The 21,470-nt window shown below is 38.4% G+C and overlaps 1 protein-coding gene across 2 annotated transcripts; it reads right to left on the reverse strand.

The window, feature by feature from the left end:
- Positions 1-1,676: 1,676 nt before the first annotated feature.
- On the reverse strand, positions 1,677-20,690 carry ZNF197 (zinc finger protein 197). 2 transcript variants are annotated; one of them, XM_027522436.1, is made up of 6 exons: positions 20,611-20,690; positions 15,375-15,853; positions 14,021-14,183; positions 13,564-13,655; positions 13,156-13,282; positions 1,677-6,146 (listed from the first exon to the last, which is right to left on the reverse strand). In XM_027522436.1, exons 2-6 carry the CDS (start codon positions 15,771-15,773, stop codon positions 3,802-3,804), a joined length of 3,126 nt encoding a protein of 1,041 aa, XP_027378237.1. In that variant the 5' UTR covers positions 15,774-15,853; positions 20,611-20,690; the 3' UTR covers positions 1,677-3,801. The 2 variants fall into 2 exon arrangements, with proteins under 2 accessions (XP_027378237.1, XP_027378238.1); XM_027522437.1 differs by having other exon boundaries at positions 20,527-20,645.
- Between the last annotated feature and the right edge of the window lie 780 nt (positions 20,691-21,470).

Here is a 21,470-nt window from a genome sequence, read left to right on the forward strand (position 1 = left end):
AATCTGCCTGCCACTGCAGGGGACAGGATCAGATCCTGAGTCCAAAATATCCCCTGGAGAAGGAAATAGCAATCCGCTCTAGTATTCTTGCCTGGAGAATTCCACGGACAAAGGATCCAGGTAGGCTTCTATAGCCCATGAAGTCACAAGAGTCAGACATTACTGAGTAACTAAACAACGTTTGCCTTCTCTCTCTATGCATACTGGAAAACATTTTTAAAGTTGTAAACATCAAAATACTCATTCCAAATAGTTCTACATGTATCCTTTAATAAGAATCTTGACACTAACAATACTATCATTACAGGTAGGAAAATTAACAAATATTCCCAAATATCATCTATTATCAGTCATTTTTAAATTTTCAACTGTCCTAAAATATAGACTTCATTAATTGTTTTTCCAAGTCAGCTTCACACACTATATTTGGTATGGCTGTTTAGATTTGCTTTCTAGTATGAATTTACAGATTCACAGGAGTTGCAAAGATAATAATAACCTTCAACTAGTTTCCATCAATGGGTACATCTTACATAATTATAATTTAAGATAAAAATCAGGAAACTGACATTGGTACAATGTGTGTGTGTACTTGTCATTTTATCACGTGTAGATTTGTGGAACCACCATCACAATTCAGATACACAATGTTTCCAACACCAAGACCTCTCTAAGGGCAACCCCTCTCTCTTCTGTTGCTCTGTCCCTCCATCCCCAACCTCTGGCAACCACTAATCTGGTTTTTTTCATCCCTATACTTTTTTTGTTATTTTAGAGTATTATATAAATGTGACCATACAGTATACGACCTTTTGAGATTGGATTTTTTCACTCAGCATAATTCTCTTGGAATGCACTTGAGTCACTGCAGATATCAATAGGTCATTCAATTTTACTGCACAGTAGTAAGTATTCCATGGTATAGATATATGGCAGTTTCTTTTAACCACCTGTTGAAGGATATTTGATGAGTTATTACAAATTACTATTACTAGCAAAACTGCTTTTAACAATCACATACAGGCGTGTGTGTGTGTGTGTGTGTGTGTGTGTGTGTAACAGTTTTCATTTTTTTGAGATGAATGCTCAGAGTGCAAATACTGGGTCATATGGTAAATGCATGTTTGGTTTTATAAAAAACTGCCAAATTATTCCCCATGGTGGCTGTACTATTTCTCATTCCTGGCAATGTAATAGATTCAGTTCCTTTGCATCCTTGCCAGCATTTAGCATTAAAATATTTAAAAGCTCTTCTGATAGCTGTACAGATTTGTATCTTGCAATTCCCTAGTGGCTAATGATGTTGAGTATCTTTTCACTTGCCAATTTATACTTTGGTAAAATACCTGTTCATGTCCTTTGCCCATATTCTAATTGGATCTATTTATTATTGCTGAGTTTTAAGAATTATCTAGCCTAGATACAAATTCTGTGTTGGATATATGATTTGCAGACATTTTCTCCCAGTGTGTAATGCCTTTTCATCCTCGCTCTTTAGTATCTTTTAAACCCCCCTCCCCTCCACTAGTTGTATCTTTCATTATGGAAAATTTCATACATATACAAAAGTAGTACAATAAACTCTCAATACTCACCCAGCATCAACAATTATTATCACTCCCTTCTCTTTTTCATCATCTTTGAAGAATCCAGTGCAGTGGTGGTTTTTTTTTTTTTTTTTTTTTTTGCTGCACCGCCCAGCTTGTAGGATCTTAGTTCCCCAACTGAACTAAGGATTGAATGTTCGCCCTCCGCAATGAGAGCAGAGGACTCACCACTGGGCGGCCAGGGGATTCCAACAATGCAGTTTTCCTAGACAATATGCCGCATTCTGAACTTGTTTCTTATGATGTCTTTTATCTTGTTCCTTTGCTTCCTGTATTTCCTGTAAACTAGCAATCAGGTCTAAGAAGCTTGATGAATTCAGGTTATACTTTTGGCTTATCGCATTACATGTGGAGGGAGGCACATTATGTGAGTTGTCTCAGCAATGTTACATTTTGTTAAACTGATTAAGAGGTAAATGCCAGATCTCTTCATTGTTAAAGTAGTTGTGATTATTACATAATGGGGGTAATTTTTCTTCAGTATGGACAAAAAGCATCTTCATATTCATTACCCCATAAAAACTTAGGGAGGTAGATATTCTTCCTTCTGTTTAACAAATGAAGAAACCAAGGCTCCAAGAAATGAAACCATTTGTCCAAGGAAAAGTGGCAGAATCTGACTCTTAAGGCCTTCAGACTTTTAACTCAGGCCCCTTCCAGTTTTCACTCTTGGTCCTTTCAGTCTAAAAAGGAACCAGCCCTCAAAGAACTTCAGGGTTGAATTCATAACACTTACTATAATCAACACACCACTGCAATGCTGCTAAGTATCAGAAAACAAAATCCCAATATTAAGGTATTTATACTTCAGTGACAGAACTGGCGTTCTGAGAATTACAACATAAAATTACCAAACCAAGAATACAAGAATTAAGTTTACAAATGTACAAAAGGGTACAGAATGAATAATGATTGGTTCAGTGGGAGTAAATGGGCCTGACCACTCAGAGATGGATTCTGAATTGGTATAATCAGAGATTTGAAGGGCTTGGCTGTGTAAAAAAACTTATGTGGTAAGTTGAGTGCTGGGATAGAATGTTGTCTCTTGAGTAACAAGCCATTTGTATGTTTACCAATGAAATATTGATTAGAAGTGAGAATGACAGTAGCAGAGATAATCAGCTCTGAGGTTGAGGTTAAGGATTTTTCCCGGTCAGCAAGGCAAGTGACATAGGACTGTCTTTCTATTTTGACACTCTACATCCACTAGGTTTAAAATCCAAAGGTTGAAAAAATAAACTTTTTTTTCTTGGCATCAAATTAATGGCCAGACATTATTTAGTAAGCCAATATTTTTTTTCCATAAAAACAAACTAGGTATATTATATATTATCTCCCTTAAACATTTAAAAAGCTGTTTTTAAAGTTTTTTTAGAGTACTAAATTCCAAAGTTAACCATCCACCATACTTCCTTACTATAAAAATTAAACTTTTGAGGTTCATGAAGTCCTAATATTAACTTGATGAACAAACACTACATTATGCCATTTTCCAGATTTTGACCATATCTCTTTTATCCAATTTTATTGACAATTAAATTATTTCATAAAGTACTGTCACATGATCCTTTTACTAAATGCTCAAAACAATTCTATGAAGTAGGGGTTATGCCAGTATTTGACTGACAGAGAAACTGAGACTTAGAGACTGACTTAATAACATCACAGAGCTCGTAAGTGAAAGAGCCAGGATCCAAACCTAGGTTTTCAGATTCCAAATCCAGTGTACTTAAATTGTCCTCAAAGAGCAGTCCTACCCACCCAACTTCATGTTTTGTATGTCTTAATCACACTGTCTGTATAGACATTCTCTAACAGTGATACTATCTTTAAGATGTACCAAATATACGTATCTTTTCAAAACATACACTTTTTAATACAAAGATATTTTTGCCATCATTTACAACATCTTCATTATATCTTATAAATCATAATTCAGTTTCTTCAGAATCTTTAAGTGCTTCAAGGTCCTTTTATAGGTTCATAAGAAATGATTTGGAACAGAGTATCTTTTAACTAGAATTTGGCTTATGTTTTCATAGTCTTGAAAGTCTAGATTAACTTTCTGCCTCATGCAACACACTTGTCTACAAAAGGGTCAATCATGACTTTTTTTTCCTTATAAAAACCCTATGCTGCCATTTATCCAACAGTCACTTACAGAGGCAGGGATGGTATTCCATTTTACACAATACTAGATTTTCTGAATCTTGATCTTGGACTCATTGGCATTTTGGACCCAAGAGAATTTGGACCCAAGAGAATAGGACCGAAAATCCTCCAAAGAATGGATTTTTGGTTGAAGATGAAGGTTTGAAGTCTGAGAGAATTCTTTTTCAGACTCATCACATTCACAGTTTTTTTCATCTGTATGAATTTTCTGATGTACAGTCAGGTTTTTTCTTTGCCTAAAAACTTTATTACAGTCATTACACCCATATGGTTTCTCTCCTGTGTGGATTCTCTGGTGGCCAACTAAATTCCTCTTAGAAGTAAAAGATTTTCTACACTTTTCACATTCATATGGTTTTTCCCCAGTGTGCATTCTCTGATGTACAACAAGGTTTTTGTTCTGACTAAAGTCTTTTCCACACTCACTACATTTATAAGGTTTTTCTCCAGTATGGATTCTTTGATGCACCATAAGATTTCTACTAGAGGTAAGCACTTTTCTACATACATGACATTCATAGGTTTTTTCTCCACTGTGAATTCTTTGATGCTCAATAAGATTTCTATTGTAAGTAAAGCCCTTCCCACACTCATTACATGCATAAGGCTTCTCACCAGTGTGGATTCTCTGATGGGCTATCAGGTTTGAGCGGTAACTGAAGACTTTCCCACAGTCATTACATTTGTACGATTTTTCCCTTGTGTGAATCCTCTGATGTCCAATGAGGCTTTTCTTCAGAATGAAGCATTTGCCACACTCATTACACTCATATGGTTTCTCACCACTGTGGATTCTCTTATGTTCAATGAGGTTTCTGTTAGAACTGAAAGCTCTTCCACATTCATTGCATTCAAAAGGCTTTTCCCCGGTGTGGATTCTCCGATGTACGAGCAGGCTTGAATTGTAACTGAAAGCCTTCCCACAATCCTCACATTTGTAGGCCTTCTCTTGTGTATGGAGCTTCTGATGGACCATGAAACTTTTGCTCATAATGAAGGTTTTCCCGCACTCTCGACATTCATAGGGCTTCTCCCCATTGTGGAGTCTCTCGTGGTCAATGAGGTTTCTGTTAGAACCAAAGACTTTGCCACAGTCTTTACATTCATAGAGATTCTCTCCAGTGTGGAACCTCTGATGTAAAATGAGGCTCTTTTTCAGAATGAAAACTTTCCCACATTCATTACATTCATAGGGCTTCTCCCCATTGTGGAGTCTCTGATGGTCAAAAAGGTAAGCGCTCTGAGTGAAGGCTTTCCCACATTCAGTACATTTATAAGGCTTCTCTCTGCTATGCATCCTCTTATGGTCAATGAGACTTGACTTAGAAGTGAAAATCTTCCCACATTTTTTACAACCAAAAGTCTTCTTTTCTGTGTGAACTCTCTGGTGTAGGAGGAGGCTTTTGCTTCGAATGAAAACTTTTCCACATTCTTTACATTTATATGGGTTCTCTGTACTGTGGAGCCGCTGATGGTCAACCAGGTAAGTGGTCTGGGCAAAAGTTTTTCCACATTCATCACATTTATAGGGTTTTTCCCCAGAGTGGATTCTCTGGTGCAGAATGAGGCTCTTCTTCAGAATGAAAGCTTTCTGACACTTGTTACATTTATAAGGTTCTTCTCCTTTGTGGAGCCTCTGGTGGTCAATGAGGTAAGCATTCTGAGAAAAAACTTTGCCACACTCATTACATTTATAAGGTCTCTCCCCAGAATGGCGTCTTAGATGTATTATAAGGCCTGAGTGCCTATAGAAGCCCTTTCCACACTCCTTACATTTATAAGGTTTCTCCCCAGTGTGGATTCTCTGATGGTTTAGAAGGTAAGCACTCTGAGAGAAGGCTTTCCCACATTCATTACATTTATAAGGTTTCTCGCCAGAATGGTTTCGTAAATGCATTAGAAGGCTTGAGCGCTGAATAAAGCCTTTTCCACACTCCTTACATTTATGAGGTTTCTCCCCAGTGTGGATCCTCCGATGATTTATAAGATGGGAGATTTTATTGAAATGTTTATAACACATATCACATTTATACAGCTTCTTTCCTTCAGCACCTATTAAACTTTCAGAAAAAGCTGAATCTGAAGCCAAGCTTTCTTCAAATTCCTTCCACTTTTGGCCTCGTTTTTCTGGTGGAGTCCTTTTTTTCTTGTCTCGTTCACATAGGGAACCTTTCTTCAGTGTATCTCTTTCCCTTGCTTCATTTCTCCACTGACTTGAAAAAATTTGCCATTCACACTCTTCCTCAAAGTCAAGAAGATATGGAACACCTCCTTGAAATCTTTTTGATATTCCTCTCTGAGAATCTGCTCTTTGAGATATGTTCAACTTGGATGTCACCTCCTCGTTCTCAGTCATGGTCTCCCATTCTGGTAAAAGAAATTAAAAATGCAAATATTACCATATCCTTGTCAGCAACAAGATCTTCAAAAGACTTTAAAACAACTAGAAGGATACTTTTACATGCACACAAAAAGGAAAAGCTTTTCATTAAATGGGAGTACAAAGCAGAATGCTACACTGACAGAATGTTATAAATGGATTAACACGGAATTCATTCTGAGATACTTCTAAGCTTGTTGCCTTCAGGGAGCAGATGGAAACATAGAAAGGATGTTGAATAAACAGATGTAAGAAGAACTAGAGAAGATCTTAATACAGGTGGTTCACATATAAGCTCATGAAGCTGGATGGGGCTTATAAAGAACTATCTTTTTTTTTCTTCTTCATGCTAAGAAGATGGAAACTCTCAAAGAAAGAAAATATACCTAAAAACTCTGAAGGCCATCTTTAACTTTTGAAGAGTCAAGTGCATCAACATTTTTCAATTACTTGAAAGTAATTAATCTACAGGAAAAAATCTATTAAAAAGCAACTTAACACTTCGAATTCTTCTTTTAAAATTGAGAAATGAAATTTTTAAATTAATTTCACAAAAAACTAGGTCTACATTAGACTCCATCATGTAGTTATATATAAAAAATACTGAATGAAAAGAAAAAATATAGAGACATTAAAAACTATGAAAACATCTATAAAATAATGAGGCTAAACTAGTTAACCTCTTTATGACTCTAATATTCTCAAATATTTTAAAATATGAAATGATGTATATTTTAAATGTTTTGGAAACTCATTTTCACCATCCAAATGTGAGAAAAATTATGAACTAGTTCCCCAAATTATCTAATAAAATAAAATTATATAAATAATAATAACATTATCTTCTATTTGAGTATAAAAACAATATTCTTCTACCTAAATAGAGAGAAAATACATAGGAAAGGAGTGTTAATGGACTGGTTTTACAATTTAAGCAGAATGCTGGTTGAAAGGAAAGTTTTCTTTCTTTAAGGAAACTTTTCTTTCTTTCCTTTCTTTATAGAAGCATTTTAAGAAATAGAAGTGTTGCAAGTGGTTAAACAGAAATGGAAAATGGTTAAGAATGAAGGACTTATATATACACTAGCTAATTAGCTGGATAAATGAAATTTTAGTATAGAAATCAGACTATGTGTGGGCCTAATGAGCTTTAAGGGACTTGGGAAAAAAATATCAGAATGATAGACAGAGCTGATTATTTTCTGCAATCTTTGGTTAAGCAGGCAAGAAAAAGACAGGCTTCCCTACCTCCAATCCACCCCAATCCTCTAATCCATGTCCATTCCATTGCTAATTATCTTTCCAATACGTATATTTGATCATATCACTCACCTGCTCAAAACAAACAATGCTTCATTGCCTATAGGATAATGCACAAATGACAAGAACAGCCCAAGAGACGCTATCCTCCACTATCTGTTACTTTTCTGGCTTAACTTCTTATTAGTACCCTTTATGCCTATAGACTCTCGGAGAAGGCAACGGCACTCCACTCCAGTACTCTTGCCTGGAAAATCCCATGGATGGAGGAGCCTGGTAGGCTGCAGTCCATGGGGTCGCTAAGAGTCAGATACGACTGAGCGGCTTCACTTTCACTTTTCACTCTCATGCATTGGAGAAGGAAATAGCAACCCACTCCAGTGTTCTTGCCTGGAGAATCCCAGGGATGGGGAAGCCTGGTGGGCTGCTGTCTATGGGGTCACACAGAGTTGGACATGACTGAAGTGACTTAGCAGCAGTAGCAGTATGCCTATAGACTCTAGGCATGGAAAACTATGTACAGATGCCCAAACATGTCATGTTTTTGCTTACTTCCCGATCACTGCCCATGCCCCTTTCTCTTTCTGAATTTGCTCTTCCTCTTCTCAATTTGTTACCTGCCCAAACTTACAGGCTTAAAAACTAAGTATAAAAGTTACCCCCATTGGAATTACCACTGATCTTACAGGAAAAAAAAAGTTTAAAGGAATACTATGAATGATTCTGTGCCAACTGAACAACTTAAGATGGAATGGTCAAAAAAAAAAAAAAATGAAATGACCAAATTTCTAGAAAGACACAATGTACTAAAATTGACTCGGGATGACACAGAAAATCTGAATAGTTCCATAATAAGCAATGAAATACAATCAGTAAACAAAAAACTACCAACAAAGAAAAGCCCAGATCCAAACTGTTTTACTGATGAACACTACCAAACATTAAAAGAATGAACACCAATTCTTCATACTCTTCCAATAAACAAAAAAGGTGGAAACACTTCCCAACTAATTCTATGAGGCCAGTATCACCTACATACTAAAAGCAGACAAAGATATTACAAAAACAGACAAAACTACAAAACAACCATATCTTTATGAATAGAGACATAAGAATCCTCAACAGGGGTTTCCTGGTGGTTCAGTAGTAAAGAATCTGCCTGCCAATACAACAGATATGGGTTCAATTCCCGGTCTGGGAAGATACCACATGCCACAGAAAAACTAAGCCATAGCTACTGATCCTGTGTTCTGGAGTCCAGGAGCCACAACAGCTGAAGCCTGCATACCTTAGAGCCTGTGCTTGGCAACAAGAGAAGCCACCACCATAAGCCCATGCACTGTAACTGAGAGTAGTTCCTGCTCGCCACAACTAGAAAAGAGCCCATGCAGCAATGAGGAACCAGCACAGCCAAATAAGTAAAATAAAAGCAAAACAAAACAAAACAAAATCTCACCAAATATTAGCTGACTCCAGCAACACATAAAAAGAATTCTACACCATGACCAAGTGAGATTTATCACAGGAAGGCAAATATGGGTATAACATCAGATAATCAATTAATGTAATACATCATTGTGCTTAGCACCAAAGAATTGATGCTTTTGAACTGTGGTGTTGGATAAGACTTTTGAGAGTCCCTTGGACTGCAAAGAGATCCAACCAGTCCATCCTCAAGGAGATCAGTCCTGAGTGTTCATTGGAAGGGCTGATGCTAAAGCTGAAACTCCAATACTCTGGCCACCTGATGTGAAGAACTGACTCATTTAAAAAGACCCTGATGCTGGGAAAGATTGAAGGCTAGAGGAGAAGGGGATGACAGAGGAGATGGTTGGATGGCATCACCGACTCAATGGACATGAGTCTGGGTAAACTCCGGAAGTTGGTGATGGACAGGGAGGCCTGGCATGACACAGTCTATGGGGTTGCAATGAGTTGGACACGACTGAGCGACTAAACTGAACTGAACTGAAAGAAGCAACCAAAAAACTACCCTAACTAAGTAGGTTCAGCAAGGTTGTAGGATAAATATTAATATACAAAAGCAGTATATTTCTGTACCATAGCCCTGAACAATAAAAAAAAAAAAGAAAATTAAGAAATCATATAATATCATCTGGGATTTCATTGGCAGTCCAGTGTTTTTACTGCTGGGGCTCAGGTTCAACCTCTGGTTGGGGAACTAAGATCCCACAAGTGGTATAGCCCCTTCCCCACAAAAAAGTCACTTACTTCTGTAAATCTTTCTCTAAACCACCCACCTCTCCTCCTACTCTCCCAGTTTTCATCATACCAAGCTCTTATCTGCTCCCACATTCATGCATACTTTTATTATATAGCATTTGTTACATTGTATTATATTTATTTTTGTAAAAGTCTGTCAATTCAACTGGAATGTACTTTAAGGCAGGGATTAAGCTTGATGTGTGAGATACTTGATATTTCTTGAATAACTGCCTTTAAATTCTATTCCAATCTCTTAAATGAACATTTATAATTCTTTTACATATTGAAGAAGTATGTGCAAGCTATCTGGGAGTTTGCTTTTTCTGGCTTTGCTGGGTCTTCACTGCTGCTTGGGCTTTTCTCTAGTTGTAGCAAGCAGGGGCTAATCTCTACTTGCAGTGTGTGGGCTTCTCATTGTGGTGGCTTCTCTTGTTGCAGAGCATGGGCTCTAGGGCATGTGGGCTTCAGTAGTTGTGGCTCCCAGGCTCCAGAGCACAGGCTCAATAGTGATGGCACACTACCTTAGTCGCTCTGCAGCATATGAGATCTCCCCAGACCAGGGATCAAACCCACGTCTCCTGCATTGGCAGATGGATCCTTTACCACAGAGCCAACAGGGAAGGCTTGAAGTCTGCTTTTCTACCAGCTTATCAATGCACAGAAACTGAGTACATAAAACTGTCAAATCTGATAGTGTCACAGTCTACTCCCAGGTCAGAACACCATGGGCTATGTAGTACTTTATCTGAGGAAATTTGGTTGTTCCCAAATTTTAATCATTGTCAATTTTTTGCTGGGACTGTCTTTAGACATATTACTTATTTTCCCTCTTTCTGAACCATTTCCTTAAGGTATCCTCCTCAAATCAGAACTACTAGGTCAAAGAACATAAGTACTTTGGTATCTGCTTGCCCAAATCCCAAACAACACTGCAGTTAGAGCATATCTTACTTATTAAAGTTGATTCAAACTTCTTTTTCCTCAAAGAGCTAGAATAAATAAGGAATTCTATTTTATTATTTTTTAAGTTTAACCTTTATTTAGACCCATCTGGAATTTATTTTGGCTTACAGCATAAGCTATGGATCCCTGGTGAGTGTTTTTCATAAAATTAATTAACCCATCAAACATGTTTTAAAATTTCTAAAAAGAAAGATAGTTCTATAGTAAATCGCATTAGAACTACTGAAAATCACTTGGATTAAACAAAAATAGCAAACAAATTGGATTCCTAGGTCATTCTGCATAAATATAAAAATGAAACAATGAAAATGTCTGAATAAAATACATGTGATTTAAAAAATAGTATTTTATTTAGAAAGATGGTAACAATAACCCGGTGTACGAGACAGCAAAAGAGACACTGATGTATAGAACAGTCTTATGGACTCTGTGGGAGAGGGAGAGGGTGGGAAGATTTGGGAGAATGGCAATGAAACATGTAAAATATCATGTAGGAAACGAGTTGCCAGTCCAGGTTCGATGCATGATGCTGGATGCTTGGGGCTGGTGCACTGGGATGGCCCAGAGGGATGGTATGGGGAGGGAGGAGGGAGGAGGGTTCGGGATGGGGAACACATGTATACCTGTGGCGGATTCATTTTGATATTTGGCAAAACTAATACAATTATGTAAAGTTTAAAAATAAAATAAAATTAGAGAGAAAAAAAAAATAAAATAAAAAAAAAATAGTATTTTATGGAGAAAGACACCATAAAGGAAAATATTGCTGTTTGAAAGATTTTCTAAGACTTAAACTCATAACAAGCACAGAAAGGCAAACAAATGGGAAAATGTACAACATGTGACAAAGGGTTACCAGTTCTAATAAAAGAAATATGTAGAAAGGATATGAATAAACATAAAATAACAATAAACATAATAATACTAATAATCAAAGACATGGGGAAAAAAAAACCCCGAAGGATAGGATTGTTCATCTAGCTAGCAAAGATTTAAAAGTGACCAAATCACAAGCACATACAGGGGAAACAGGCCCTCTTGGGCTCTTTGTGTGGATGTATAAATTGGTAGGTCACTGATAGAAAGCAGTTTAGGAATATATATTCAAATATCAAATCTACAAAATATTTGACCATCACACCACAGCTGAGATACTAACAGACATTACTAAAAGACATATCCTTAGAGATACTAAAAGACATATCCTCATAAATGTAAAAATATACAGTATAAATTACTATGAATAAAAAAAATTTACTAAGGTTGCTAAGTACAAAATTAACACATAAAAATTAAATATTTTCAAGTATGCAAACTAAAATATCAGAAAAGATTCCTATTCCAAAGAGTCAATGTAACCAGAATTATGTAAGATCTACCTGAAGGTACTTTTAAAACAGGCCTGAAACAGACAAAGGCAGCATGAACAAATCAATGATATATAATGTTCTTGAATAAAAATTCAGTATCATAAAGCTGCCAATGTAAAGAATGATACTCAGACAATGAAATACAAAGCTACCTCCTTCATGGCCTTTTCTAACTCCCAGAAATGGTACTGGTTGCTTTGTCTTCTCCATTTCCATCTCAAGAGACTTATGCCACTCTAATTCCAATTATTTCACTCTGCCTTGTTTATTTTTTCTGTATTCATCTCCCAAATCATGCTACTTAAGGGAAGAATCACATCATTCCCATAGTTGCCATTACAGAGCAGCATGTACATGTTTAATGTTTGTCAGAAACATAAATGACTAACAGGTTTTTAAAAAATACTCTTGTTACTAATCAAAGAAATACACTTCAGAATATATATCATAACTTAAAAAAATTATATTAACAACAATTTAAAAGAGTGGGACTACTCAGCATCAATGAAGGCAGAGCCAAAGGAATGGTTGTTGTGTACAGCTGGTAAGAACAGAGAGGACTGACATCAATATGGAAAGCAATTTGGCAGTAGGAAGCAAGAGCCTTAAAATAATTATTTTAGGCCTAGTGATTCTACTTCTAAAAAATAATGAGAAATTAAAAATAAAAAGAAACATTAGGCATAGAGAAAAAATATTATTACAGTAATTATCTAAAATACAGAAGTGGCTAACTAAATTATGACACAAATTATCCAGCCAATACAGATAATATTTGCAAAGAATATGTGATAATACGAGTTGAGGTAAATGCAAAGAAAGCAAGCTATAAAACTGTACATATTCACAGACACACACTCTCAAAACAATGTAAAAAAAAAAAAACCTCTCCAATACATAGGAAAAGCCAGAAAGGTAAAATATCAAAATTTTGAGGGTAGGTGTTTGTAAAGAGTTGGTTTAAAAAATTTTTTCCTTCAAGTATTTTTCAAAATAAGTATGCTATGCTATGTTCATAATTAGCATAGCAAAAAGTTCCACAAAAGCTGGGACTTCCCTAGTGGTCCAGTGGTTAAGAATCTGCACTTACATTTCAGGGAGTCATAGGGGTGTAAAAAGAAAATAAACAAAAGCTGATGAAGTAAAGGTACAAATTATGGGAAGAAAGGGTCCTTACCTAAGGAAGTCACATTTCCATAATTCTCCAGCATAACATCCCAGTACAAGGCCCTCTGAACTGGGCTCAAACATGCCCATTCTTCTGAAGTGAAGCATACTGATACCTCCTCAAACATCACCAATTCCTGAAACGACAGGTATGTGTGAGATTATCCATGCCCAGGAAGCTCCTCTACTGAAGGGTTCCTTCCACTTTTGGGGACGAGACATGTTATGAGGGTATGAGGTGGGATATCAGAGAGACACAGGAGATCCCACATGAACTCTGCCCTTTAATAGCAGGGACCTTGATTCAAAGATGGGAGCCAACTGGACACCCAAGCACTAGGATGAGCGAGTGTACATTTGAGCCACAATTAGGTAGTGCAGATAGGGCCTTAGGAAGAAAAGAGGTAGCAAATCTTACCTGGGGCTGGGCTGTCAAGAGCATGAGAGCCATTAATTGGTTTCTGGGGTTCTCTTCCTGGGAAAGGGCAGAAGCTTCAGGGGCAGGAGAATCTGAAGAAGGAGGAAAAAGCTGCATATGAGGTAACTGTCATTCTTGTCCAAATCCAGTAAGTTTATCTTCTATAAAATAGGAGTTCAGAAAGACACACAACTACCAGAACTAGGCAATAATGGCTATAAAATGACACACAAATCTTTTCTGACCCCCATGTACAGGGCTGGAAAAGTGCAAAAATTAGTAATAAGAATGGATAAAGGGTCAGAGGGACCCAAGCAATGACATGAGGGAGAAAAGAGTTTGGTATCCTAAGGGACTCATAGAACGGCAGAAGAGGAAATAGCTATCTGGGAGTAGGGAGGTGAGACCCAGCAAGAGTCCTGAGGATGTCCAAAGCCAGACCCACAGAGTAAGTTACCATGTTGAGGATCCTGGAGCAAGCCAAACACCACTGGGTCAGTAAGAGAATTTGAGCGAATTTCAGCTGATATGTGGCTGCCAGTGGGTGCATGAGGAAGTGCTATTCCTGGAGTACTCAGACCCTCCTGGAGAGTGTCCTGGTCCTGGACAAAGGCTGGAACCTGGGAACAAGCAGAACGCAATAAGCTGACTCTTCGTGTACCTCCAGCAAATGAACTCACCTAACCGCCATGGACCTCTTTCTGTCCATATAGTCTAGAACTGTGAGATGAGAGTGACCCACCTCAAATATGGAGCATCAAAACAGCAGGAAAGCTTTGCCTTGAGAACAATGGAGCTGCCCTCTAGCCCCATTCATGGTACTGGTGACCTTTCCCAGAGGAGACTGAACAGAACGGTAGAAACAGAAGCCAGACCTGGGTGTGGGTTAAGGAGGGAATGGGAAGTAACAAGCAATTAAGAGCTTCAGACTTAATCTACAAGTCTTCAGCTTCAGGTTTAATCTAAAACACTGGGTTCTACTTATTCACAACTTTTCTCATCCCCTCCTGCTCCAATAGAAGGAACACTAGAAGTGTAGACATCTGGTTTTGCTGCTAACTAGATGTCTCACAAAGGCAATGCGGTGAACCTTTTATTGCCTCCTTTTTTTATCCCTTGAACGAGAACAATGGCTTAGTGATTAGTAATGAAAAACACAGCTCTAAAATTCTTCATTTTCATGATTAAAACAAACAAGCCCATCCTTGATATCCCTCCCAAATTATATTTCAGACTTTTCATACAGAAATGTTTCTAGTGGGCTCCAGATCAACAGAAAGAGATCTGACACATACTAGAAACCATGTTAAGATCCCAATTTAATAGCCAAGGATATAAAATCTTATCAGAGGCAAATATCTCAACCTACTCTCTTGTCTCACACAGTCCCCAGTGGGGGAACACATGGAGTGGTCTTTCCAGATCTAGAAAGCATCATTCTTGCTCTTCACAACTTTTCATACTCCAGGTTTACAACACCAACCCAAACAGACTTTACAAACAATATACTTGCTTCTGTTTAGAGGAGCTCTTAGGAACATTATGCTCTTCAGATTCTTGAATAAAATTCAGAATTAGCAAGCATCACCCAGGGAGATAAAGCAGAGTCAATGCTCTGTGTTGATTTTGAATTGGTACAAAGATCCCAACCCTAAACCCATTTCTCCAGACAGATATTCTATGATCTGAAGAGCTCATGAACCTGTTTTAATTAGCATAAGGGTTGCTGCTGTGTTACTGTTAATGAAAATCACAGAATCATTTTCTATCCCAGCCTGTCCTGGGTCTACTCCCCACTTTCCCTTTCTCACTTTTAATGTTGGTCCATCAAGGTCTTTCTGCAGCTCTTCTACCAGGGCCACGGCCTCCTCACCACTCCCGGGCCGATGGATCTGCACCCAGGTCCGTATCTCTCCAGGCAGGATGCTCAGGAATTGCTCCAGCACCAGTAGCTCCAAGATCTGGGCCTTGGTGCGTGCTTCCGGCCTCAGCCACCGGCGACAGAGCTCCCGGAGCCGGCTCAGTGCCTCCTGGGGTCCAGATGTCTCATGATAACGTAACTGTCTAAAGTGCAGGTGGGAGGTCTCCCAAACAGTGGAGCTACTCCCTTGGAAGCTGGTTCCCCACTTCCAGGTATCATCCTTCCCTTTAACAAGGCCCTCTTGTCGCAGAGCATTGTGGGCCCAATTTTCTCTTGTCATTGTTGCCATTTAAGACAGGTTCCTCTCCAGGGTCCCTCAATCCTTGCTTGACTTTTTCCTTAGAGTTCGAAGAACATCATCTGTAAGACCTAAAGAAATCACTGTTAAAGTTAACCTAGAGACACAATCAGATTTTCCGCACCCCTATTAGCCCCCCAGTAATGACGAAACCTTGCTGAATGCAGAGTTCTAGATTCTGGGCAGTTTCTCTTTTGACAGAAGCCCTAGCCCAAGGCTCTAGGGACATTAATAATCATGTTATCCAGACCACTGCTGATATAAAAAACATGAAATTCCTTTTTTTTTTTCTTGCCACGAGGCATGTGGGATCTGAGTTCTGCAACAAGGGACTGAACTTGCACCCCCTGAATTGGAAGCCCAGAGTCTTAACAACTGGACCACCATGGAAGTCCAATACCAAATATCCTTTAATCATTATTTTTAAGAGTGTATCAATCCATTCATACTTAAGTAATCCTGTTGGACATTTAATTATTTATAATTTTCTCCTATTACAAATTAAGCTACTATGACCATCTTTGCTAAAGAATTTTTGGTTACATTTCTACTTATTTCTTCAGGAAAAATCTCCAGAAAAGAAACTGTTTAGCAGAAAGGTAGGAATAGTTTACACTTTTAAGGCTGTAACAGTTACATCACTATCAGTGACATATCTGAATGCCCCATTAATTTTATTTAACATGTGGATCCTTAAAGTTCATGCTTATAACAGAGCAGAGGAGAGCAAAATAAAATATAATCACAATACAAAGTACAAGTACAATTAACAGGAGGACAAACAAGCACAGTAAAAATTCATGGAGGTAATTTTGGGTTGGGCTTTAAAGAAAAAAAGATCACTGGAATATTAGGAAAGCCATTCCAGGAAGAAACTGTAATTTCTAAAGCAAGGGAGTGACAACACATATAGCTCTGTTAGAAATGTTCTGTGCAAATCAGAGAAAGGAAGAAAACTTTGAGGTAAGGCTGTAGAACTAGAGTGAAGAGGTAAGTAAACAGAAGCAAATTCTAAAGGCTACTAAGAGGTAGCCAGAGGTACCTCAAGTAGCCAGAGTGGCACTGTCATGCCCGTTCCATAGGAACTACACTCAGTATCTCAGCATCAAGCTGCCATGGACTTAACCTGTGTCTGTGAGCATCTGTGCTTTAACCAGTTTTACTTTGTACATCTGTTAGCAAGACGTGTTCTAAGGGAACTGCTCCTTTGCTTTACACCACTTAAGCTTATGAAGGTTTCATAAGAACACTATTTTCAGATATTAGGGGAAACCTGTAGTCTAAGCAAATAAAGTTCTAAAGTATTAGTAGGGATAGAACACTTGAAAAAAGAAACTGAGTAGTTCTTTGGTCACTGATCTGGTGGTGATGGAAAAGAATTTAAAAAAACTATTTATATCCCATGCTCACAGCTAGAAAGAGTACTGTCAAAATTCCAGTTCTTCTCAACTTTATAGAGCCAATGCAACTTCAATAACTCACCAAGCTATTTTGTAGATATCAACAAACTGATTCTAAAGTTCACTTGCAGAGGCTACAGACCCAGAATAACTAACACAATACTGAAGGACTTCTCCCTCAGTATTGTGAAGTTGAGGGACTGACACTACCCAATACTACCCAGAGTTGAGGGACTGACACTACCTAACATCAAGACTTTCTAAAAAGTTACAGTTATGAAGACAGTGCAGTATTGGCAAAGTGCAGACAAATCAATGAAACAGAATGAAAAGTCCAGAAATAGACCCACATGAATTGAGTCAACTGATATTTGATAGAATTAAGATAATACGATGAAACAAAGATAGCCTTTTTGGCAAATGGTGCTGGTACAACCAGATGTTCACATGCAAAAAAATAAATAAATAAATCTAGACACAAACTTTACATATTTCACAAAAATTAACCCAAAATGGATCAGAGACCTAAATATAAAATACAGAACTATAAAAGTCCTGGAAGATAACCTAGGAGAAAACCTAAATGACCTTGGGCATGGTGACAGCTTTTTAGATACATTCAAAAGGCATGATCCTTGAAAGAAGTAATACGTAGACTTCATTAAAATTCAAAAATTCTGCTCTGGAAAAAGCAATGTCAAGAATGAGAAGACAACCCGTACACTGAAAGAAAATACTTGCAAAAGACACAAATACTTGATAAAAGCCTAATATCCTTCCTTTGTATATTTCATACAAATAACTCTTAAAACTCAACAATTAAGAAAACAAACAACTCAATTAACATATGCCCATGTGGGCTTCTCTGGTGATTTAGTGGTTAAGAATCCACCTGCCAATGCAGGGGACACAGGTTCAATTCTTGGTCCAGGAAGATACCATATGCTGAGGAGCAACTAAGCCCTTGCACCACAACTACAGAGGCCACGCACATAGAGCCCCTCCTCCACAACGAGCGAAGCAACCAAAGTGAGAAGTCTGCATACCACAACAAAGAGTAGCTCTGACTTGCCTGAACTAGAGAAAGCCTGAGCACAGCAACAAAGACCCAGCACAGTCAAAAATAAATAAATCTTTTTTTTTTTAATGACCCAAAGGGGAATTCCCTGGCAGTCCAGGGATGAGGACTTGTAGCTTCCACTAAAGACCTAAACAAACACCTCGCCAAAGAAGATATACAGATTTCAAATAACTGCATGAAAATATGCTCTGCATCATATATGTCATCAGGGAAATGCAAGTTAAAACGATGAAATATCATTACATACCTATTAGAATGGCCAAAGTCTAGAACACTGGCAACACCAAAAGCTGGTGAAGATGTGGGACAACAGAAATTGTCATTCATTGGTAGGAATGCAAAATAGTACAGCCACTATGGAAGAGTTTGGCCCTTTCTTACAAAACTAAACATACTCTTACCATAAATTCTAGCAATTGTGCTCTTCAGTATTCATCCAAACGAACTGAAGACATATGCCTACACAAAAACCTGCACGTGGATGTTTTAGCAGCTTTATTCATAACTGTCAACACCAAGAATCAACCAAGATATCCTTCAATGGGTAAACTGATAAACTGTGGTACATCCAGATAATAGACTATTATCCAGTGTTAAAAAGAAGCTATCAAGCCATGAAAAGATACAAAGGAAACATAAATGTATGTTACTCAGTGAAAGAAGCTAATCTCAAAGTCCAATATACTTTACAATTCCAACTACATGGCTTCTGGAAAAGGCAAAACTATGAGGGATTTTTTTTTAATTGACCTACAATTGGTATACATGTTAATTTCTGATGTACAGCAAAGTGATTCAATTATACATATACATTTTTTATATTCTTTTCCATTAAGGTTTATCACAGGATATTGAATACAGTTCCCTAAGTTATACAGTAGAACCATACAGTTCCCTAAGTTATACAGTAGAACCTTGTTGTTTATCCATTCTATAAATACTAGTTTGCATCTGCTAACCCCAAACTCACACTCTATCCCTCCAGTGGTGGGGGATGTTGATACTGGAGGAGGCTATGCAAATGTAGGGTCAGGGAACACATGAGAAATTTCTGTATTTTCTGCTTAATTTTCCTATGAACCTAAAACTGTTCTAAAAAAAATAGGGTTTACAAATAAAACTTGGGGGGGAAAGAGACTTCTAAATAATTTTCTACAGTAAATTATCAGAATTTTATTTACTCTTACTTTGCAGAGATACAAATAAGAAATCCTTAAGCATATATTATGCTTGTTTCTCACAAAAGATTTGTAAGCACAGGTTAAAAAGAACAAAAGAAGTCTCGGAGGAGCTAAACGATTCACTCAAGGCCACTCAACTAGTTCAGTTATGGGAGCAAATTCTGATCTCAGGGATTCTAACCCCAAAAGTACAAAATAACTGCATCTAAGAAAAGACTTCTGAAACCCAAACAACTATTCTAAAGCAATGGTTTCCAAATAACAGTTCATTAAAACAATAACGATACACAGTCACTCACAGGTTGATAATGACCTTTCTTGCAAAAGACAGCATTTACTCACGTACTTAATGTGAAAATACATTCTCTGAGGCAATGGTGATATGCGTGGCCTAAAAGTTTGCTTCTTAAATACCATTACATTACAAAATTTTAAACGGGACTTGGAGTGGTGGGGATAAATTGGAAGATTGGGAATGACATATACACACTACTATATATAAAAAAAATAACTACTAAAGACATACTGTATGGCAGAGGCACCTCTAGTCAATACTCTGTAACGGCCTAAACAGGAAAAGAATCAAGAGTGCATATATGTATAACAGACTCACTTGGCTGTACACCTAAAACTAACATAAAATTGAAAACCAAGTATACGCCAATAAAATTACAAGGAAAAATGGGAATCCATCCTTCAAGGGGAAAAAAAAAAAAGAATTCTGGGAGCCCCTGCTCCAGGGAAATCTCAAGCTGTTTCCAGCATCAGCCTCAGAGAAGACTGAGAAAAAAGCAGAAAGACTTGAGCTGAGACCCTGGCTACTGAGGTCGCTCTTCTCAAAGGGACAGCACATTCTATTGACTCGACAGCCAATCCACAGACACAGAGACACAGAGGCGCTGTCTTCAGTATATTCCCCAAACCGCAGTCTAGGCGTCCATCTCAACCAAGCGGTGGAGGGACCGCCCTGAGGCAGAGGAGCAGAGAGGGGCCGGCGAGGGCTGACCTGCCCGGGAGAGCTCAAGCCGCAACCCGGGCCGCCCTCCGCGCTTGCCAACCCGACCCGAGCCCACCCCGCTCACCGGGGTCTCCCGCGGCGGCTCCGGCCTTGGGGACCACCACCTTGGCGCCGGGACGCCAGGAGATGACACGAAAACTGGACGCACCTGAAGCCCAGAATAATGGCTGACCCGCGGGTATCGCAACATCCGGTTGCTCACACCACCTCCCAGCTTCGGCTCTCTAGGAAGCCACATCTCTATGGTTCCTAGCTTTCCCAGTGGTGGCAGGAAAGGCGGAGCTCCCGGGCTCTTAGGTTTTCATTCCTCTCAGCCAAAGAACAGGTGTGGCTGTATTCCAGAACCCAAGGATGCAGAGGTGAATCACGTGGCCCAGGCCCCCAGGACTTGTGTTGCCTCCAGAAAGAATTGGACCTTTCTGTTTTAATTTGAAGTGCAGCTGAGCTTAATAGAGTAATTTCTCGAACGTCTGAATGTCTTCGTGAGTGAAATATCCAATCTATTTGTGAACCAGAGCAGTTCTCACCATAAATAACATACGTTACAAATGACTTTCTTGTGAATTGGCTTGCTGTTGTTCAGTCGCTAAGTAGCGTTCAACTCTTTGTGACAGCATGAACTTCCCTGTCCTTCACTATCTCCAAGAGTTTGCTCGAATTCATGTCCATTGAGTCGGTGATGCCATCCAAGTATCTCATCCTTTGTTGTCCCCTTCTCTTCATGCCATCAATCTTTCCCAGAATTAGAGTCTTTTCCAATGAGTTTGCTCCTTCTCCTCATGCCATCAATCTTTCCCAGAATTAGAGTCTTTTCCAATGAGTTGGCTTTTCACATCCGGTGGCCAAAATATTGGAGCTCTTGCCCAAATGATGAGATAATGGAGCTCTGGTGTTAAATATAAATAAAACTGAAATGAGGATGGAGGGACACTGCCTCCCTGGAATGAGAAAGTCTTTGCAGTTGTCCACCACCCTGAGTAAAGTTAGGTCTGTGTAAAGGGTACTGGA

Source organism: Bos indicus x Bos taurus, chromosome 22 (genome assembly GCF_003369695.1).
Source record: "Bos indicus x Bos taurus breed Angus x Brahman F1 hybrid chromosome 22, Bos_hybrid_MaternalHap_v2.0, whole genome shotgun sequence".
NCBI classification, from domain to species: Eukaryota; Metazoa; Chordata; class Mammalia; order Artiodactyla; family Bovidae; genus Bos; species Bos indicus x Bos taurus.

Excerpts from the sequence above, each read along its gene's own strand:
- ZNF197 (XM_027522436.1), bottom strand. The coding sequence starts at position 15,773 with ATGGCAACAATGACAAGAGAAAATTGGGCCCACAATGCTCTGCGACAA. Across the intron at positions 13,656-14,020 it reads GCTCCAGGATCCTCAACATG|ATTCTCCTGCCCCTGAAGCT; the intron begins GTAACTTACTCT and ends CTCCTTCTTCAG. Across the intron at positions 6,147-13,155 it reads TGGAAATGTGACTTCCTTAG|AATGGGAGACCATGACTGAG; the intron begins GTAAGGACCCTT and ends TTCTTTTACCAG.